General features: G+C 42.9%; 1 protein-coding gene and 2 pseudogenes across 2 annotated transcripts in view; 2 read left to right on the top strand and 1 right to left on the bottom strand.

The window, feature by feature from the left end:
• Positions 1 to 15,183, bottom strand: part of LOC149115626 (stAR-related lipid transfer protein 3-like) — a 33,884-nt pseudogene extending 18,701 nt beyond the window's left edge. The window contains exons 1-6 of the transcript XR_016206239.1: positions 13,832 to 15,183; positions 12,408 to 12,491; positions 11,604 to 11,678; positions 10,967 to 11,026; positions 10,457 to 10,546; positions 9,569 to 9,614 (exon numbers count right to left, since the gene is read on the bottom strand). The product of XR_016206239.1 is annotated as an stAR-related lipid transfer protein 3-like (transcript). The remainder of the gene's footprint in view (positions 1 to 9,568; positions 9,615 to 10,456; positions 10,547 to 10,966; positions 11,027 to 11,603; positions 11,679 to 12,407; positions 12,492 to 13,831) is intronic.
• Positions 1,335 to 3,367, top strand: LOC149115628 (uncharacterized; annotated as a pseudogene).
• Positions 4,698 to 8,979, top strand: LOC149115627 (uncharacterized). Its single transcript, XM_089285858.1, has 2 exons — positions 4,698 to 8,452; positions 8,824 to 8,979. The coding sequence occupies exon 1, from the start codon at positions 4,792 to 4,794 to the stop codon at positions 7,921 to 7,923; it is 3,132 nt and encodes a 1,043-aa protein (XP_089141984.1). The 5' UTR covers positions 4,698 to 4,791; the 3' UTR covers positions 7,924 to 8,452; positions 8,824 to 8,979.

Raw genomic sequence — 15,183 nt, 5'->3', positions numbered from 1 at the left:
CTGCGCGCGCGGGAAATAAAAATATTAAACGTTGCACATCTCTGATTAAGCTCGCTTTCTTAGTTTTTCAAAATTTAATTTTGAATTGCGGTCCTTTTAAAAGTACCTCATCGATACCTTCACAAGTTGGTTTTTTTTTGCACCTCTGACGTGGTGGCAATATGTGGATGGCAATGGTGCACGTGGAGGGAGGGTTCATTGATGTGAGGGAGACAGAGTGACCTGATAGCAGTGCATTGGCACTGTTTGCCAGCAGATTTTACTACAAAAAAAAATCGATTTCAACTTACCCGCAGAAAGAAAAAAAGAAAGAAAGAAAGAAAACCAGCAGACGAGGAGAACGGTCTCGAACCCGGGAGAGTTATCACACTCCACCTTGACCCGCGATTTACGCGCTACTCCAGTGCGCCACTTAAGCCCTCACGCTGTCGTTCCATTATTTTTAAAACCTTAACTTTTCAGGCAGTTATTGAATATTTTCCTATTGAAGTATTTTCTTTCTGTAGAATAGTTTTCTTCATAAAAAAGACTCTTGCACGATTTTTATCTACGTTGAAATCAAATTCAACGATTTGCAAGTTTTTATTGACGATTTTTTACGGTTTAGCACGGTTTTGTAGCAGGGCAGTAAAATAATATTCTTAGCTTAGTTTTTATTTTATTGATCGCTTAAATCGTCAAAAACCGTTTTAAACCGTCCAAAAACCAATTTAAATCGTAGGAAATATGTCGTAAACCGTCACTTAAACGTGTAAGCATCGTTTTAACATGGTGCAAGTGCCTATAGAGAACGGTAGTTTTATTGACTTCAGTCTTCCGTCATTGCTTCGTATTATGACAGTGATACGACTATTCACAGACTCGATAGTTTTATTGATCAACTCCTGTGAAATACGATAGATTGTTCTGTATTAAACATCTCGCTTAATGTGAAATTCGAAGTTGTCTTCAGGAATTTGTACTGAAACTCAGTGTTTCGTTCGGTATTCTTTTTTTTCAATGGCATGTTTGTAGTGAGCTTTTCGAGCACTAATATGATTCGTTATTAATCGCAGTACTACTCTGGAAAGTTGGGGTTAGAACGACGCTTTTATTTATTCATTGTTATCAAAATACACTCTACTTGTAGTGCCTAAACTTTAGCTATCAGCGTTACCATTGAGCTCTGACGCGCGTGACTGCGACAGACACCACTTCCTTGTACTGCCGATAAATGTGTTGACATATTAGTTCCTAATTACTGGCTCCCTTTGTCTTGTCACGTTAAAACCTTAAATACAATCTTGGACAAAATAAATGGAACATCTGGACCACCCCTCCCCTCATTTCAATGATGCCAAAATGGCGCGCTTTTGCTCCTTCGCGCCTTCATCATTGCTTTGGGGGGGATGGGGGATAATTGTTCCATTTTATTCTGTCCAAGATTGTAGCAATAGTTTCTTCATTTATGTTATTTTATCTTTATACTTCGGTATGTTAGTTACGTTAGCTTCTATTTTCGTTATTGTATTTCAGTTCGAACCGGCATACGGTTTACATCATACGACTTACGGCTAAGCTTACAGCACGTGGTTTAATTCTACCTTCGTCTTGGCACGTGATTCGTTTCATTTGAGTTTGTATGGAACATTGATCTCTGTCAATTAAACTCTGTTTACATCGTAGTCAGAAGTTCTTGTCGAGTTCGTTTTAACACTACGCACTGCTCTACGCATGTGATTACTTGGATTTTTGGCCTGCTATATTCTGTCCTTGTAATTCACATTTAGTTCGAATTTGCTGCACCGCGAAGGAATTCGAAGAATTCGCTGACTAATTTGCACGTCAATCACTCCAACGCACTTCAACCCGGTGTTATCCGCAATTTGTCATTCAGTGTAACGCACGATTGTCGTTTTCTTATCTACCGCAATTAATCGGATTTATCAAGGATTAACGTTCCACAATGGCTTCCGCAAAACCGCAATCACCGGATGATCTAAAGGCCGCCCGCAGTTTTGCGAAGACAAACGTGACAAGAAAGGTCAATAGACTTAACGAGTTATTGTCCGCACGCGAATCCGCCGACGCCATTCAAAGAGTCCAGATTGAGCTAAACGAAGTTCTAGAGGAATGCAAAATCGCTCATGAAGCTTATCATAGCCAAATTAAGACCGAAAGAGAACGTCAAGATTCGGAAAAATATTACGACTCGCTCGTAGAACTAGCGTCGGAACTAGAGAGAGAAATCTCTTCATGGATCATGCAACCAGACGCTCAAAGATTGTTGACAGCTCAAAGTGCTTTCGTCGGCCCCGAGGATTCTGTAAGTAACGCCGGATCGCGTGATTCGTTCCACACACGATCTGTTATTGGTTCTCGCACAAGCAGTACCCCTAGTGCAAAGGCAAGGTCCGCTGCAAAAAAGGCAGCGTTAGAGGCCAAGGCAGCTACCCTTCAAAAACTGCACGACCTCGAAATCGAAGAATTGAGAATCGAGCAAAGGAAAGCGGAAATCCAACTGCAAGCCGACATCGCAGAGGCTGAGGCCGAGAGACAAGTGTTCGAGGAGGCAGAAGCCGAGGAAAACCGCGAGCGTGAGCTGTTTCATCGGGATGAAGTCACGCCGGTCAGAGCAGCACTCAAACCCGTAAAGTCTGCGTCTACGCCCATGGAGGGAGGCCCCCAGGCAATATCATTGACGAGACAGTAATTGGTTCTCAAGGCAAGCAACCCTATGAACCAAACGAAACTCGACAGCCATCTAAGTATCCTCTGAACCCCGAAGCACCTGAATATCGCCATAGGATGACACCAAACCAAGAAAGTTTGCCATATGACATCAAACCCAGTAGCCATCACGATGCATCATTCGTTCGTCTAATGGAGACGCAAGATCGACATAACCAAGCCCTTATGCAGCTTGTACGTCATCAGCAGCAAAGTACAGCAGCACTGACTCTTCCGCAGCCGAGTATGCAAGTTTTCAGCGGTGATCCCATCGATTATTGCGACTTCATACACGCGTTTGAACACCTCGTGGAACAGAAGACCACAAGTTCAAGTTCTCGCCTGTACTACCTAGTGCAGTATACTTCTGGTCCCGCCCAGGAACTAATGAGGAGTTGTCTTTCCATGCGAGAAGAAGAAGGCTACGTGGAAGCGAGAAGGCTGCTGAAGGAAAGATACGGACGGAGCTACAAGATCGCTGCCGCGCATGTTAAACGACTAATTGAGGGGCCATCGATTAAACCTGAGGACGGATCAGCGCTTGAGCAGTTTTCCATCCAGCTTTCAAGCTGCGTCAATACTTTGAAGGAAATTGGTTACGTCAATAAGCTGGACAATCCCGACAACCTCAAGAAGATAATCGACCGGCTTCCATTTGGAATTACATTGAAGTGGCGCGATACTGTTGACCGTATCATAGAAAAGGAAAACCGAGACGTCACGGTCAAAGATATCATGGACTTTGTGGCAGCTAAGGCAAGAGCTGCAACCCATCCCATTTTCGGCAAGGTGGTAAACGAAAACAAGGGAAAGCAAGTTAACGGCAAATCGTCGAGAAAACCGCCAAGAGGAGGGGGCTTCTCAACTCAAGGCAAACCTCCACCCGATAAAACTTCAAAGGAAAAACCCAAGTGTCCATCATGTTCTTCTAGCCACTGGCTATCACGCTGCGACAAGTTTCGCAAACAGTCTCTCCAGGAAAGGCAAAGGTTCGTGGACGACCATAAACTCTGCAGTAACTGCCTGACAGCCGGTCACTTCGTGCGCGACTGCCCAAAGGAAAGCTTCTGCAGGGTACAAGGGTGTGTCGGTAAACATTCTACCTTCCTACATCCAAGAAGCAATACAAACGCGTCAACCGCTTCAACCATAACCGAAAGCCCAACTGGGGGCCAAGGCAAAGGCGTGGAGCCACCACCCGTTAATTCTAACTCTGCCAACAATGGTTACATCAAGTCCAGTTACTCCACATCAAGTAATTCAGTAACCGGGCTCGCGATTCTTCCAGTCCGGGTCAAGGCAAAGGGTCATAGTAAAATAGTGGAAACGTACGCATTCCTGGACTCCGGTTCAAACACGTCGTTTTGCACCGAAAGCCTTTTGGAAAAGCTGAACTTCAAGGGAACTAAAACGAAGCTGTCACTAACAACGTTGCAAGGTGAAAGCGAGCCTATTGAATGCTCCCTAGTCAGTTTGGAAGCTTTCGATCTAAGCGAGAACAAGACAGTACAGCTGCCAAAGGTCTACTCTAGGCCAAGCTTGCCTATTCCCCCTGAAGCTATCGCCCGGCAAGAGGATGTCGACCGCTGGCCATATTTGAAAGGGGTCAACATATCTCACATAGACGCTGAGATTGGCCTTCTAATCGGCAGCGACGTACCGGAGGCTCTACAACCCAAAGAAATGAGACCAAGTGAGGATGGCGGTCCCTTTGCAACTCGAACAGTCTTAGGTTGGGTGCTTAACGGCCCGTTGGGCAGAGCAGCCACGACTGAAGTGTCCAGTGCGAACTTTGTTCAAGGAAACAAGACCCTTGATGAACAATTTCATGAGTTTTGCAACCTAGAATTTAGCGACACCTTCTATGAATCAAAAACGTCTATGTCACTCAACTACCGGAAGGCTCTGAACATTATGGAAGAAACAGTTAAACTAGAAAACGGTCATTACGAAATGGCTTTACCCTGGAAGTCCTACCCGTCACGCCTACAGAACAACAGAACTCTAGCAGAGCGCCGACTCCTCCAGCTGAAAAGGCGACTGCTGAGAGAACCACTTGTCCATCAGAAATACAAAGGGTTTATGGACGATCTGCTATCTAAGGATTACGCCAGGAAAGTGAACAGTCAAGACCCTGGCCCTCTAGGAACCCGCTGGTATCTTCCCCATCATCCCGTATTCAACCCACAGAAACCCGGTAAAGTGAGAGTAGTCTTCGATTGTTCAGCCAAGCATTACGGAACCTCACTGAACGACCAGCTCTTACAGGGGCCGGACCTGACTAACTCTCTTGTTGGTGTACTCTCCAGATTCAGAGAGGATCAAATAGCCCTAATGTCTGATGTGGAAGCAATGTTCCACCAGGTACGCGTCCGGCCAAGTGACTGCGAGGCTCTGAGTTTCCTGTGGTGGCCAGACGGAAAACTCGACAATCAGCCAGAAGAGTACCAGATGAGAGTCCATCTGTTTGGAGGCGCGTCTTCCCCAAGCTGCGCAAACTTCGCACTGAAGAAAACAGCGGAAGACAACAAAGCAGATTTTGACCCCCAAACCATTTCAACCGTGAAACGCAATTTCTACGTCGATGACTGCCTCAAGTCAGTTGGATCAGACGATGACGCCATTCGACTCGCAAGACAACTGCGCGAGCTCCTAGCACGAGGCGGATTCAAGCTCACGAAATGGCTGTCTAATTCAAGAAAGGTCATCGAGTCCTTACCAGAGTCAGAACGAGCAGCTCAAGTCAAAACCCTCGACTTCGACAAGTTACCAGTGGAGCGAGCTCTTGGTGTACAATGGAACGTAGCCTCCGATCAGTTTGGTTTTAGTATTGTCATTAAGGACAGGCCTGCTACAAGAAGAGGTATACTATCCATAATCAGCTCAGTATACGACCCCCTGGGGTTCGCCGCTCCATTTATTCTCAATGCGAAACTGATCCTGCAAGACCTTTGTCGTAACAAGTATGGCTGGGATGACAAGATTCCAGATGAGTTCCTGCACCGCTGGCAAGTATGGCTGCAAGAGCTACCCAAACTAGAGCAACTAACAATCGACCGTTGCTTCAAGTCGCCAGACCTCGGCGAGATCACGTCGTGCCAGCTTCACCACTTCTCCGATGCGTCACAACAGGGTTACAGAGCCGTCACATACCTCAGAATCACAGGTCATGATGGAAACGTGAAATGTTCGTTTGTCATGGGAAAATCCAGACTTGCACCAATCAAACCAGTTACCATTCCCCGACTGGAGTTATCAGCAGCCGTTGTAGCAACAAGACTAGAGAAAATATCTCGAGGGGAGTTGAGTCTACCGATCAGTCAATCATTCTTCTGGACAGACAGCACCTGTGTCCTGCATTACCTAGAAAACCAAGACAGGCGCTTTCAGACTTTCGTTGCCAATCGGGTCGCAACGATACACGACGCATCTTCTCCCTCTCAGTGGCGATACGTAAATACACAATTCAATCCAGCGGACGACGCATCAAGAGGCGCGTCAGCAGACTCTCTCCAACGCTGGATACATGGCCCAGAATTCCTAACTCAGTCAACTGAGACATGGCCGCAACGACCTGTTGACATGAACGTTACCATTCCTGATGATGACCCAGAAGTCAAGAAAGACGCGGTGGTACATATGAGCGAAGCTTCTACTCGAGATCCCGTTTTAGAAATCATTGAACGGTTTTCATCCTGGACCTATCTCAAGAAGATAGTAGCGTGGATACTCCGTTACAAGTCAAACCTCACCCGTCTTAGCAAGGAACGAAGGAGAGGAGTGACGAGTCCAATTCAGTCAACCGACACAACCACGCCCATCACCATAGCGGAACTGAACAACGCTGAATTCGAAATCCTCAAGCACGTCCAGAGCAAATGCTTCAAGGAGGAACTCGGTTGTCTTAAGGAAGTGGACCAACAGACAACTTCTAGCAGACAGAACGTGTTGAAGAAATCTAGCAACATTTTCAAGCTTGACCCAATCCTAACTCATGGTCTCATACGAGTTGGTGGTCGTTTACAACGAGCGCCAATCAGTACCGATGCAAGGCATCCAGTTATCCTGCCAAAGAAACACCACGTGGTCAAGCTTCTTATCCAGTATTACCACCATGTTGCTGGTCATTCGGGCCTAGAGTATACTTTGTCGCTCACTAGGCAGAGATACTGGATAATAAACGGAAGATCTGCCGTGCGAAACATTCTCAACGAGTGCTTCAGCTGCCGTAAACGCCAGACGCCAACAGCTCAACAAAAGATGGCGAGTCTTCCCGAAGACCGAATAACGCCTTCGAAACCGCCGTTCACCTACACAGGTGTAGACTGCTTCGGGCCATTCGAAGTGCGACGCGGAAGGACAAGGGTCAAGCGGTATGGCGTGATATTCACATGTCTCACCCTACGTGCAGTCCACATAGAGGCGGCTTCCTCATTGGACACAGAGTCCTTTATCAGCGCGTTGCGCAGATTCATCGCAAGGAGAGGTCAGCCTGAGGAGATGCGATCCGACAACGGCGGGAACTTCGTGAGGGGAGAGCGCGAGCTACGGGAAGCAATCAACGAATGGAATCAATCGCAGATTCATGACTTTCTCCTCCAACGGAATATCAAGTGGAACTTCAACCCACCAGCCGGCTCTCACCATGGCGGAGTATGGGAGAGGTGTATACGGACGGTACGCAAGGTCATGAAGGCACTGATGAAAGAGCAAGTGCTAGACGATGAGGGTCTCAACACCCTGTTGTGTGAAGTGGAGGCAATAATCAACGGACGACCTATCACAAAGCTGTCAGACGATCCACGTGACCTAGAACCTCTGACACCAAACCACCTGCTGCTGCTGCGCTCAGGACCTACTGTTCCACCCGGAAACTTTACCAGCCATGACAACTACTACAATCGGAGATGGCGTCAAGTGCAGTATCTAGCAGACATATTTTGGCGGCGATGGGTCAGAGAATACCTCCCGTCACTGCAGCAACGGCAGAAATGGCACAAGCAGCGGAGGAATTTTGCAGTAGACGACATCGTCCTGGTCTTTGACGACAACAAGCCTCGTAACTCCTGGCCACTCGGTCGGATCCTGGAGGTGTATACCAACCGTAGAGATGGACTGGTTCGTTCCGTCAAGTTAAAGACCAGTACATCGGAACTCGTGCGACCAATCGACAAGATTGTGCTACTGGAAGCAGCCGCCGTTTCAAGGAATTAAGGAACTTATGAACACCGACAATGCATTAGTTTCAGTGGATTGAAGAACTCTCTTGAACAATACAATATAATCTACCAATTAATATAAGTAATAGTATTATCATTTAGTCAACCTCATGTTTCAAACCCTTTTTTCTATCTCCTTGTAAAGGCTATCTGCAGTACCGCCTTTAAGGGGCCGGAATGTTGGTTTTGAAACGTGATGTTAATTCGTTTTTTGGTCGCAGGAACTTACTTTACCGTAGATGTTATCAAGTAATTGTCACTTTCAAACAAGGCCTTACTTACTTACTTAATCTACTGTGGTTGACCAGCCTTCAGCTGCTATGTCCGTTAGGGAAATAGTCATAACCGCTAGGTTTTGCGTACGTGTCCTCCGGTTAGATATATCCAGGAGGTTTTCCTCGGTTAGGTCAGTTCAAGTGCAGATTTCACTGCGTCAACTTCTACTCGGCATTGGGCCATAGTTTCTCTATACACTGTTACTCGTCTATTCTATCAAGTCAAGTTCAGTGCGTGTGCAAACCAAAGTGAGTAATCTATTCCTTGTTCTTTAGGGTTAGTTCTTAGGTTTTCTATTGTTATTTGTTTCGGTTGAGTTTCCTTTTGTCGTTACTAAATCGGTTAGTTAGTTCTGTATGCTCGGAATCGCGCTTGATTAGGTCCATATCTCCAATATAGGGTTATTTTGCCATAAAGGTACCGTCCAAGTTACACACCGTGTAGCCTATTAATCGTTTTCCAGCCTTCCGTACGATCAGTATAAGTGCCGATTATGTTACACTTCCATGTTACGGACGTTATTGAGAATGCTAGCAATAGTTTCTTCATTTATGTTATTTTATCTTTATACTTCGGTATGTTAGTTACGTTAGCTTCTATTTTCGTTATTGTATTTCAGTTCGAACCGGCATACGGTTTACATCATACGACTTACGGCTAAGCTTACAGCACGTGGTTTAATTCTACCTTCGTCTTGGCACGTGATTCGTTCCATTTGAGTTTGTATGGAACATTGATCTCTGTCAATTAAACTCTGTTTACATTGTAGTCAGAAGTTCTTGTCGAGTTCGTTTTAACACTACGCACTGCTCTACGCATGTGATTACTTGGATTTTTGGCCTGCTATATTCTGTCCTTGTAATTCACATCCAGTTGGACACTATAAGGGGGCAAAACCTTGAAACATCACTTTAAAATGTCAAAACACAAAAGACATAATTATTTTCATTAATCATGACGTAAAAAACCAAATCTAGTTAGAACTGTTAAAAATTCCTATACAAGCACACTGAATCTATAAAACGGGCAACATGATGGGCTACACATGGACAAGTTTGTGATGTAAAATTGGAAAGGTTTGGCAGACTTTTTAAAATAATTTAGGCATGTCTTGGAAATACATGTATATCTACAAACCAATTACAATTTCCATTCCATCTTGGTGTGATATAATTTAAAGCTATTTCCTGCACAAGTAAAAGGTAATTTAATCACAATTCTAGCAACATTTTGACCAGAATCATTGAGATAGTCTCCCTTTAACCACTGAGCTATGAGAGACTCATGGTGAGCTAATTACACAACCACAGAGCTTGAACTATATCAGTTAATTAATTAATATACAGATGTGAGATAGTTCATACCCTGCAACTGGCCATGCTGCTCCACTTCATTTTCATTAGTAATCACCTGTGTGATTGGATGAAAAAGATAAATTTAGAATTACTGCCATTAATTGTGTTGCTGATATAATTTGTTTCTCTGCTGCAGAAATTGTGCAGCCTTCTTGAGTCATCACTTCCAAGCCCGGCCAAGTGAAGGGCAGGGATCGTATTCATTCTTGGACTACAAATTCAAGGACTTTCCAAGGCCATTCCAGGACACGATTCCAATTCTTCAAGGATTCCATCCAGTAAAAAATATGATTTTGGCCACTGTGAGACACTAAAGACTCAGGTTTAAGGCATTTACACCAGATTTGTTCAAGTCCAAGTCTTTTCATCTTCCCCCACTACAAACATTAGTGACTGCAGGAGATAAGATTGTTTTTGTATGAACTGCATTTGGGTACACTTTTTTCCTTTTCAGTCAAACAGTCAAACATCAAACTCCATGCTTTTTCAAGGAATTCTAATAATGCCTTGAATTTGTTCTAATAATTTTTCAAATTCAAGAACTTTCAAGGTGGGTGTGAACCCTAAAGGGAGGATTTTTATTATTTTCATGCTTATGATTCAACAGGATTAAGCCTGGATCACACCCCAGTTTTGAGATAAGCACAAACGCAAGCACAAGCACTGTACAAGGATGTTCGCACTAGCATTAACATACACAGTGTGAGTCACATTGGTAGAGAAACAAGATGGCAAATGGTTGAATTCTTCCACTAATATTGTGCTCATTTCAAGCCAGTTTCCACTTCTAATAAGCATAACACTAATGAGTAATGACATAAGCATAAGCACAAGTTCAAGAACAAAATGTTTCTGTTCCTGTGCTTACACTTACACATTAGGCTTAAACAATCTTACCTTACCATCACGTACCCAGGATTCGACCCATGACAGAATTAATGATGACAAGACCAGGAGGTAATACAGAGTTCCACTGCCGCCCGGAGACTGCAGATGAAAATCATTGCCAGTGTTAGCGTGAATGAAAAATCAGAAAACAAGAATCTTACATCTCACAAAAAAAAAGAAACAGCAAAGCAAACAATGATAACTGGCAGATGTGGAAGCTTAATGGTTAGTGTCTAATGTTAAGCTCCTGATCAACTGAAGTTTTACTTCAACAGTGTCTCACTGAACTAGAAACCCATCCATGTATGGGTGGCAGGTCAAAACATTAGGCTTTTCTTTTTTCAGAAAAGCTGAGAATGTATTGTAGCTCCATGTGTTTGGACTGAACCGAAAGCAGTATATAGAGTAAATTAGATCATAGCAAAGCAACCAATGATCTCAGGATTTACACTCAAAAGCCCTTCACTACAATTGTAGTTTGCTGTTTGTAGTGCATACAGGAAATCCATATTTACTTACTTTGAATGACATTAACACAACTTTAACAAGGAGAAAGGCAGTGGTGATGGCAGTTGTGGCCTATAAAAATATAAAGTTTAACAGTCACTGATATTTAATGGTTTAAAAGTAGTAAAATTTATTATTATCAGCATTTATCAAAATGATTTTCATTTGATATAAGTTTGGAGAGTTAAATAGATTCCTCCTAATCTTAAATTATGGCTATCTGCTTGCCACTGCATTAAAAGTAGTTCACTGGATCATTGGTATATCTTACTTGCAAAATTAAATTTTCATATTGAACTCATCACCAACTGATGAGCTTGGGACTTTGGTGACACAAGAGACACAAGCACCATACAGGTACCTACCAACACTTCCAGAAGGGAAAGGAAATCAGGCAGCAAAAGCATTCCACAAGCACAATCAAAGCTCACAGCAACAATATGTTCTTACACAGCTGGAACACAAAACATCTAAGTCCTCACTGCAGAATCCCAAGAGAGTACAACCTCCCAAAAATGCCAATGAGCATAACCTGCATTAGCTTAAGTCTAACTTGATCCAATTACATTTAGCCACACTTACACTAATTTACAAAACTGGAATAATTTATACCTGCCCACTACATAATGCTCCTCATTACCATACTTACCACTACAGCATACCATTTGCAACTGACAAAAAGAGCATACGCAAGAAGAATTGTCATCCGCAAAAATGCCAGCAGCTACAGAAAACATCAAACAGCGCATCAAATTTTGAAAAGGCAGTTTTAAAATTTGCATACAAGCTGGAGGTGCGGTGGCCTCACTCCTGCAAGACATCACACATATCTTGAATATCAACAACATGTTGACAACGCTCCAAGCATAATCCAGTCATATTTTTGCGTTGTGAGAGCAACAAATAGTAATTCAAACTCACTGGCATTGTCAGAAGTCCCCCCCTTTCGCACACTTCTCCCCCTTAGGATTTCAGGCCACCACTTTTTCCTTGCTGTTAATTTACGGTCATGCTCGATGGACTAAGCAAAAGAGAGACTACTCGTAGTCTACTTAAACCACATCCCAACCGCCAAAAATAACCTTTCATCAATGGCCAGTTAATCAACGACTGACGATCAAGTGCTGTATACAAAACCTCATTTTTTAGCGCATCTTTAGTCTCTGTTTCTGTTTGGTTTCCATTTTATAGATATATTTTGAGTGTTATGTATTTACATCCCAAAACAAACATTTTTAATAAAAAATGTTGCATACCCCCCGAAAAAGGTATCACATTACACCCCTTCCTCTACCTTTGTGACTGATATCACAAAGGATTCCAAGATTTTGAGGTTGGATCAAAAGGTATTAAGGGGATCTATACTTATTTCATCATATGGCTTCACCATTCATCCCTGCCTGTAGGTTATTTTGCATTTCACATATTCAGTAGCTCTTTCATACTTACTTACCACAATATCAAACAATAATTTTTTAAAGCTGCATTGAACAACTTCCTTTCTCAGTGCACTTTTGAAGTCTTCATCATTAAAAGCCTGGAAGTAGATAAAACAATATCAAGAAACAAAACATTTCATAACCAGTTGACAAGGGAGATAACCTTGAACAATGGCTCTGATATTTCATTATTTAATAACTTATTCACAGATTATTTAAATTGCCAAAACTGTCCACCTGTTTATCTTTCTGTCTGCCTGCCTGCCTACCTGCTAGAATGCTGCTTCCCTATCGTACCTGCTTGCCTGTCTGTCCATCTGTCTGTCTGTGTCCGACAACCTTTCTGCATCTCAACCTTCCTGCCTGCCTGTCCACCTTCTGCATAGCTGTCTGTCCACTGCTTACTGCCTAATTGTCTGTATGCAGCCTATATATCTACCTGTTTCTCTGTATCTGTCTATCAGTCAATCAGTCATCCGTCTGCTGCCAGTCAGTCAGTTGTCTGTCTGTCTGCCTGTCAGTCAGTCAGTTGTCTGTCTCTTTCTCCGTCTGTCTCTCTCTCACTTTTCTCAGTCTGCCAGTTTATTTCACTGCCATCAGATTTCAGCAGAAATTGTTTGATAGGCCCATGTGAGTCTAAAGGGTGCTTCCCATTATGCCAGACTGACTGGTCAGAGGCCAGTGAGAATTCCTTTTCCGAAGTAGGGCAGTGAACCAGCTCATCAAAATGGAATAGCTACTCTCAGTTAAATCAATCCAAGCAGTCAAAGTGGACCATCTCCAGAGGTGGTCCCAAATATTCCAGTCAGAAGAAACCGAAAGAGACCTTTCCATTCGACTTCCAACCAAAATTTCCAGAATCTTTGGCATGACCGAAAGCACCCTTTTGTTATAGTGATTATTGCATTCAATTTGGTATGAAAGATGACAAGGAGACAAACTGGGACCAACAAGCTGTAATATGAAATACAAATGCACCAAAGAGCATTTTCACATGACGTCATCAAATTCTTAAATCCAAAACTAAAGAGCCACCAAAGTTCTTATATCCTCATCAGGCATAGGAGGTACTAAAGTTATATCCATTTTCAACTTTCCAGCTCAATAGTGCTCTTCATTTGGAAACCAACACACTTTGAATTTCAAAGTTATGGCGGTGCATGACATAAAGCCACAATCGGGTTTGTCATTTACCTCGTCATTTTTAGCCATTAAGGCAATGTCGTATTTGGAAAAGTGCTTATTTAAATGTTTATTTGTTCAGTGCAGATAATCATTGTCCAAGATAACCAAAGTAAGTTCCAGATGTTAACACTATTTTCCAGCTGCCATATTGGTGTACCATAGAGGAACACCAACATGGCGGCTCCATACTAGGTGCTGTAAATTTGCGCAGAACATTTCGACGAATGTCTTAACTTTGGGACAACACACACACCTTTAACTTGGAGAACTGTCTTCTTTATTAATCTTCTGTAATATCACAATTTCTTGACCTTTATCCACTGAATGGTTTTTGATTTTATTCTTTATTGTGTGACAATGAAAATGCTCTATTCAAACACTATTGTTGATAGAATTTGAATGCAGTGTTACACCACACAGCACTCATTAGAAGTTGGAAAGAAGGAAGTTAACTCAAATAAGAGGCTTTGAGTAGCAAGTTAGTCCTGGAATGGAAATGTGGGGCCACACAAGGTAATGAAAAATCCCTTGGTGGGATTTAAAACCACAACCTCTGGATTAAATCATCCATGTCCTACCAAATGAGCTACAAGGGTAGATGGGAGCTGGCTGAGGATAATTAACGTGGTAATTTGTGGCAAGGTAGATATCAAGAGTACAGCTGTGAAAGCGAAGCTGAGCCCCATATCACTGACATAAGAAACTGGAAAGTAGGCTAGTGTCCGCTTAACACAGGGTGTCCATTCAAAACAGGTTCTAGTACATTGTTCAATAATAGTTAATTATTAACCCTTTTGTGACACAGTGTAACACAGTGTAAGATCAGACTAGCTAAGATTGCTCATAGTAAAATGTTCAGTCAATCAATGCATCAATCTGGAATAATTACTTGGGTTTGAAAGGATATCACTCAACAATGTAAAGGAGTCTCAGCTGAACCTTTAGAAGTAAAATGAGCCCTTGAAGTGTTCACTTATTGTAGGTTTTGTGCAACAAAATGGCTTAATATTGGTGTCCACATCCATTTAATAGAGGTGTCCGCTGAATGCAGGTTTGTTTTACAGTAAATGTGGGAAGAAAATTTTGGGACTTAAGCTGGTGTCCTCTTAATAGAGGGTGTCCGCTTAATATAGGGTCCACTTAATACAGGTTTCACTATATTGCATTTTTAAGCAACTCTGCCACTCAGCAACCTCAGTCCCATGCATGGGTCAAAAAACCTCATGGATCAGACTCGTTAGCACATTGACATTTGCTGGTAATGCTAAACTCAGAATCAAGCAATGGCACTGGAGTTTCCAAGAGACAATCCCCTCTTGGGATGGGGGTACTCCAAGAAAAAAATACCCTATTTATGACCTGACCCTAAACCAATACCCTGTTTCAGGCCTGCTTTATAATTGGGCTTTTGTTCATGGTCTTATCAATAACGATGAAAAAGTAGCTTCTTCTAAAAAAAACTCAATTTGAGACTGGAGTGCAAAAACCATACCCTATTTGAGACCAAAATGGCCAAGATCGATACCCTATTTCTGACCAAAATGGCTAAAAAACATACCATTTGGGGCCGCACATACCTATGTAGCCCATATAAGGGAGTATCCT

The sequence above is a fragment of the Orbicella faveolata genome, unplaced genomic scaffold (assembly GCF_042242905.1).
Source record: "Orbicella faveolata isolate gen_17 unplaced genomic scaffold, um_ofav_v1 contig_13, whole genome shotgun sequence".
NCBI lineage: Eukaryota > Metazoa > Cnidaria > Anthozoa > Scleractinia > Merulinidae > Orbicella > Orbicella faveolata.
This window is presented reverse-complemented; position numbering and strand designations above follow the sequence as displayed.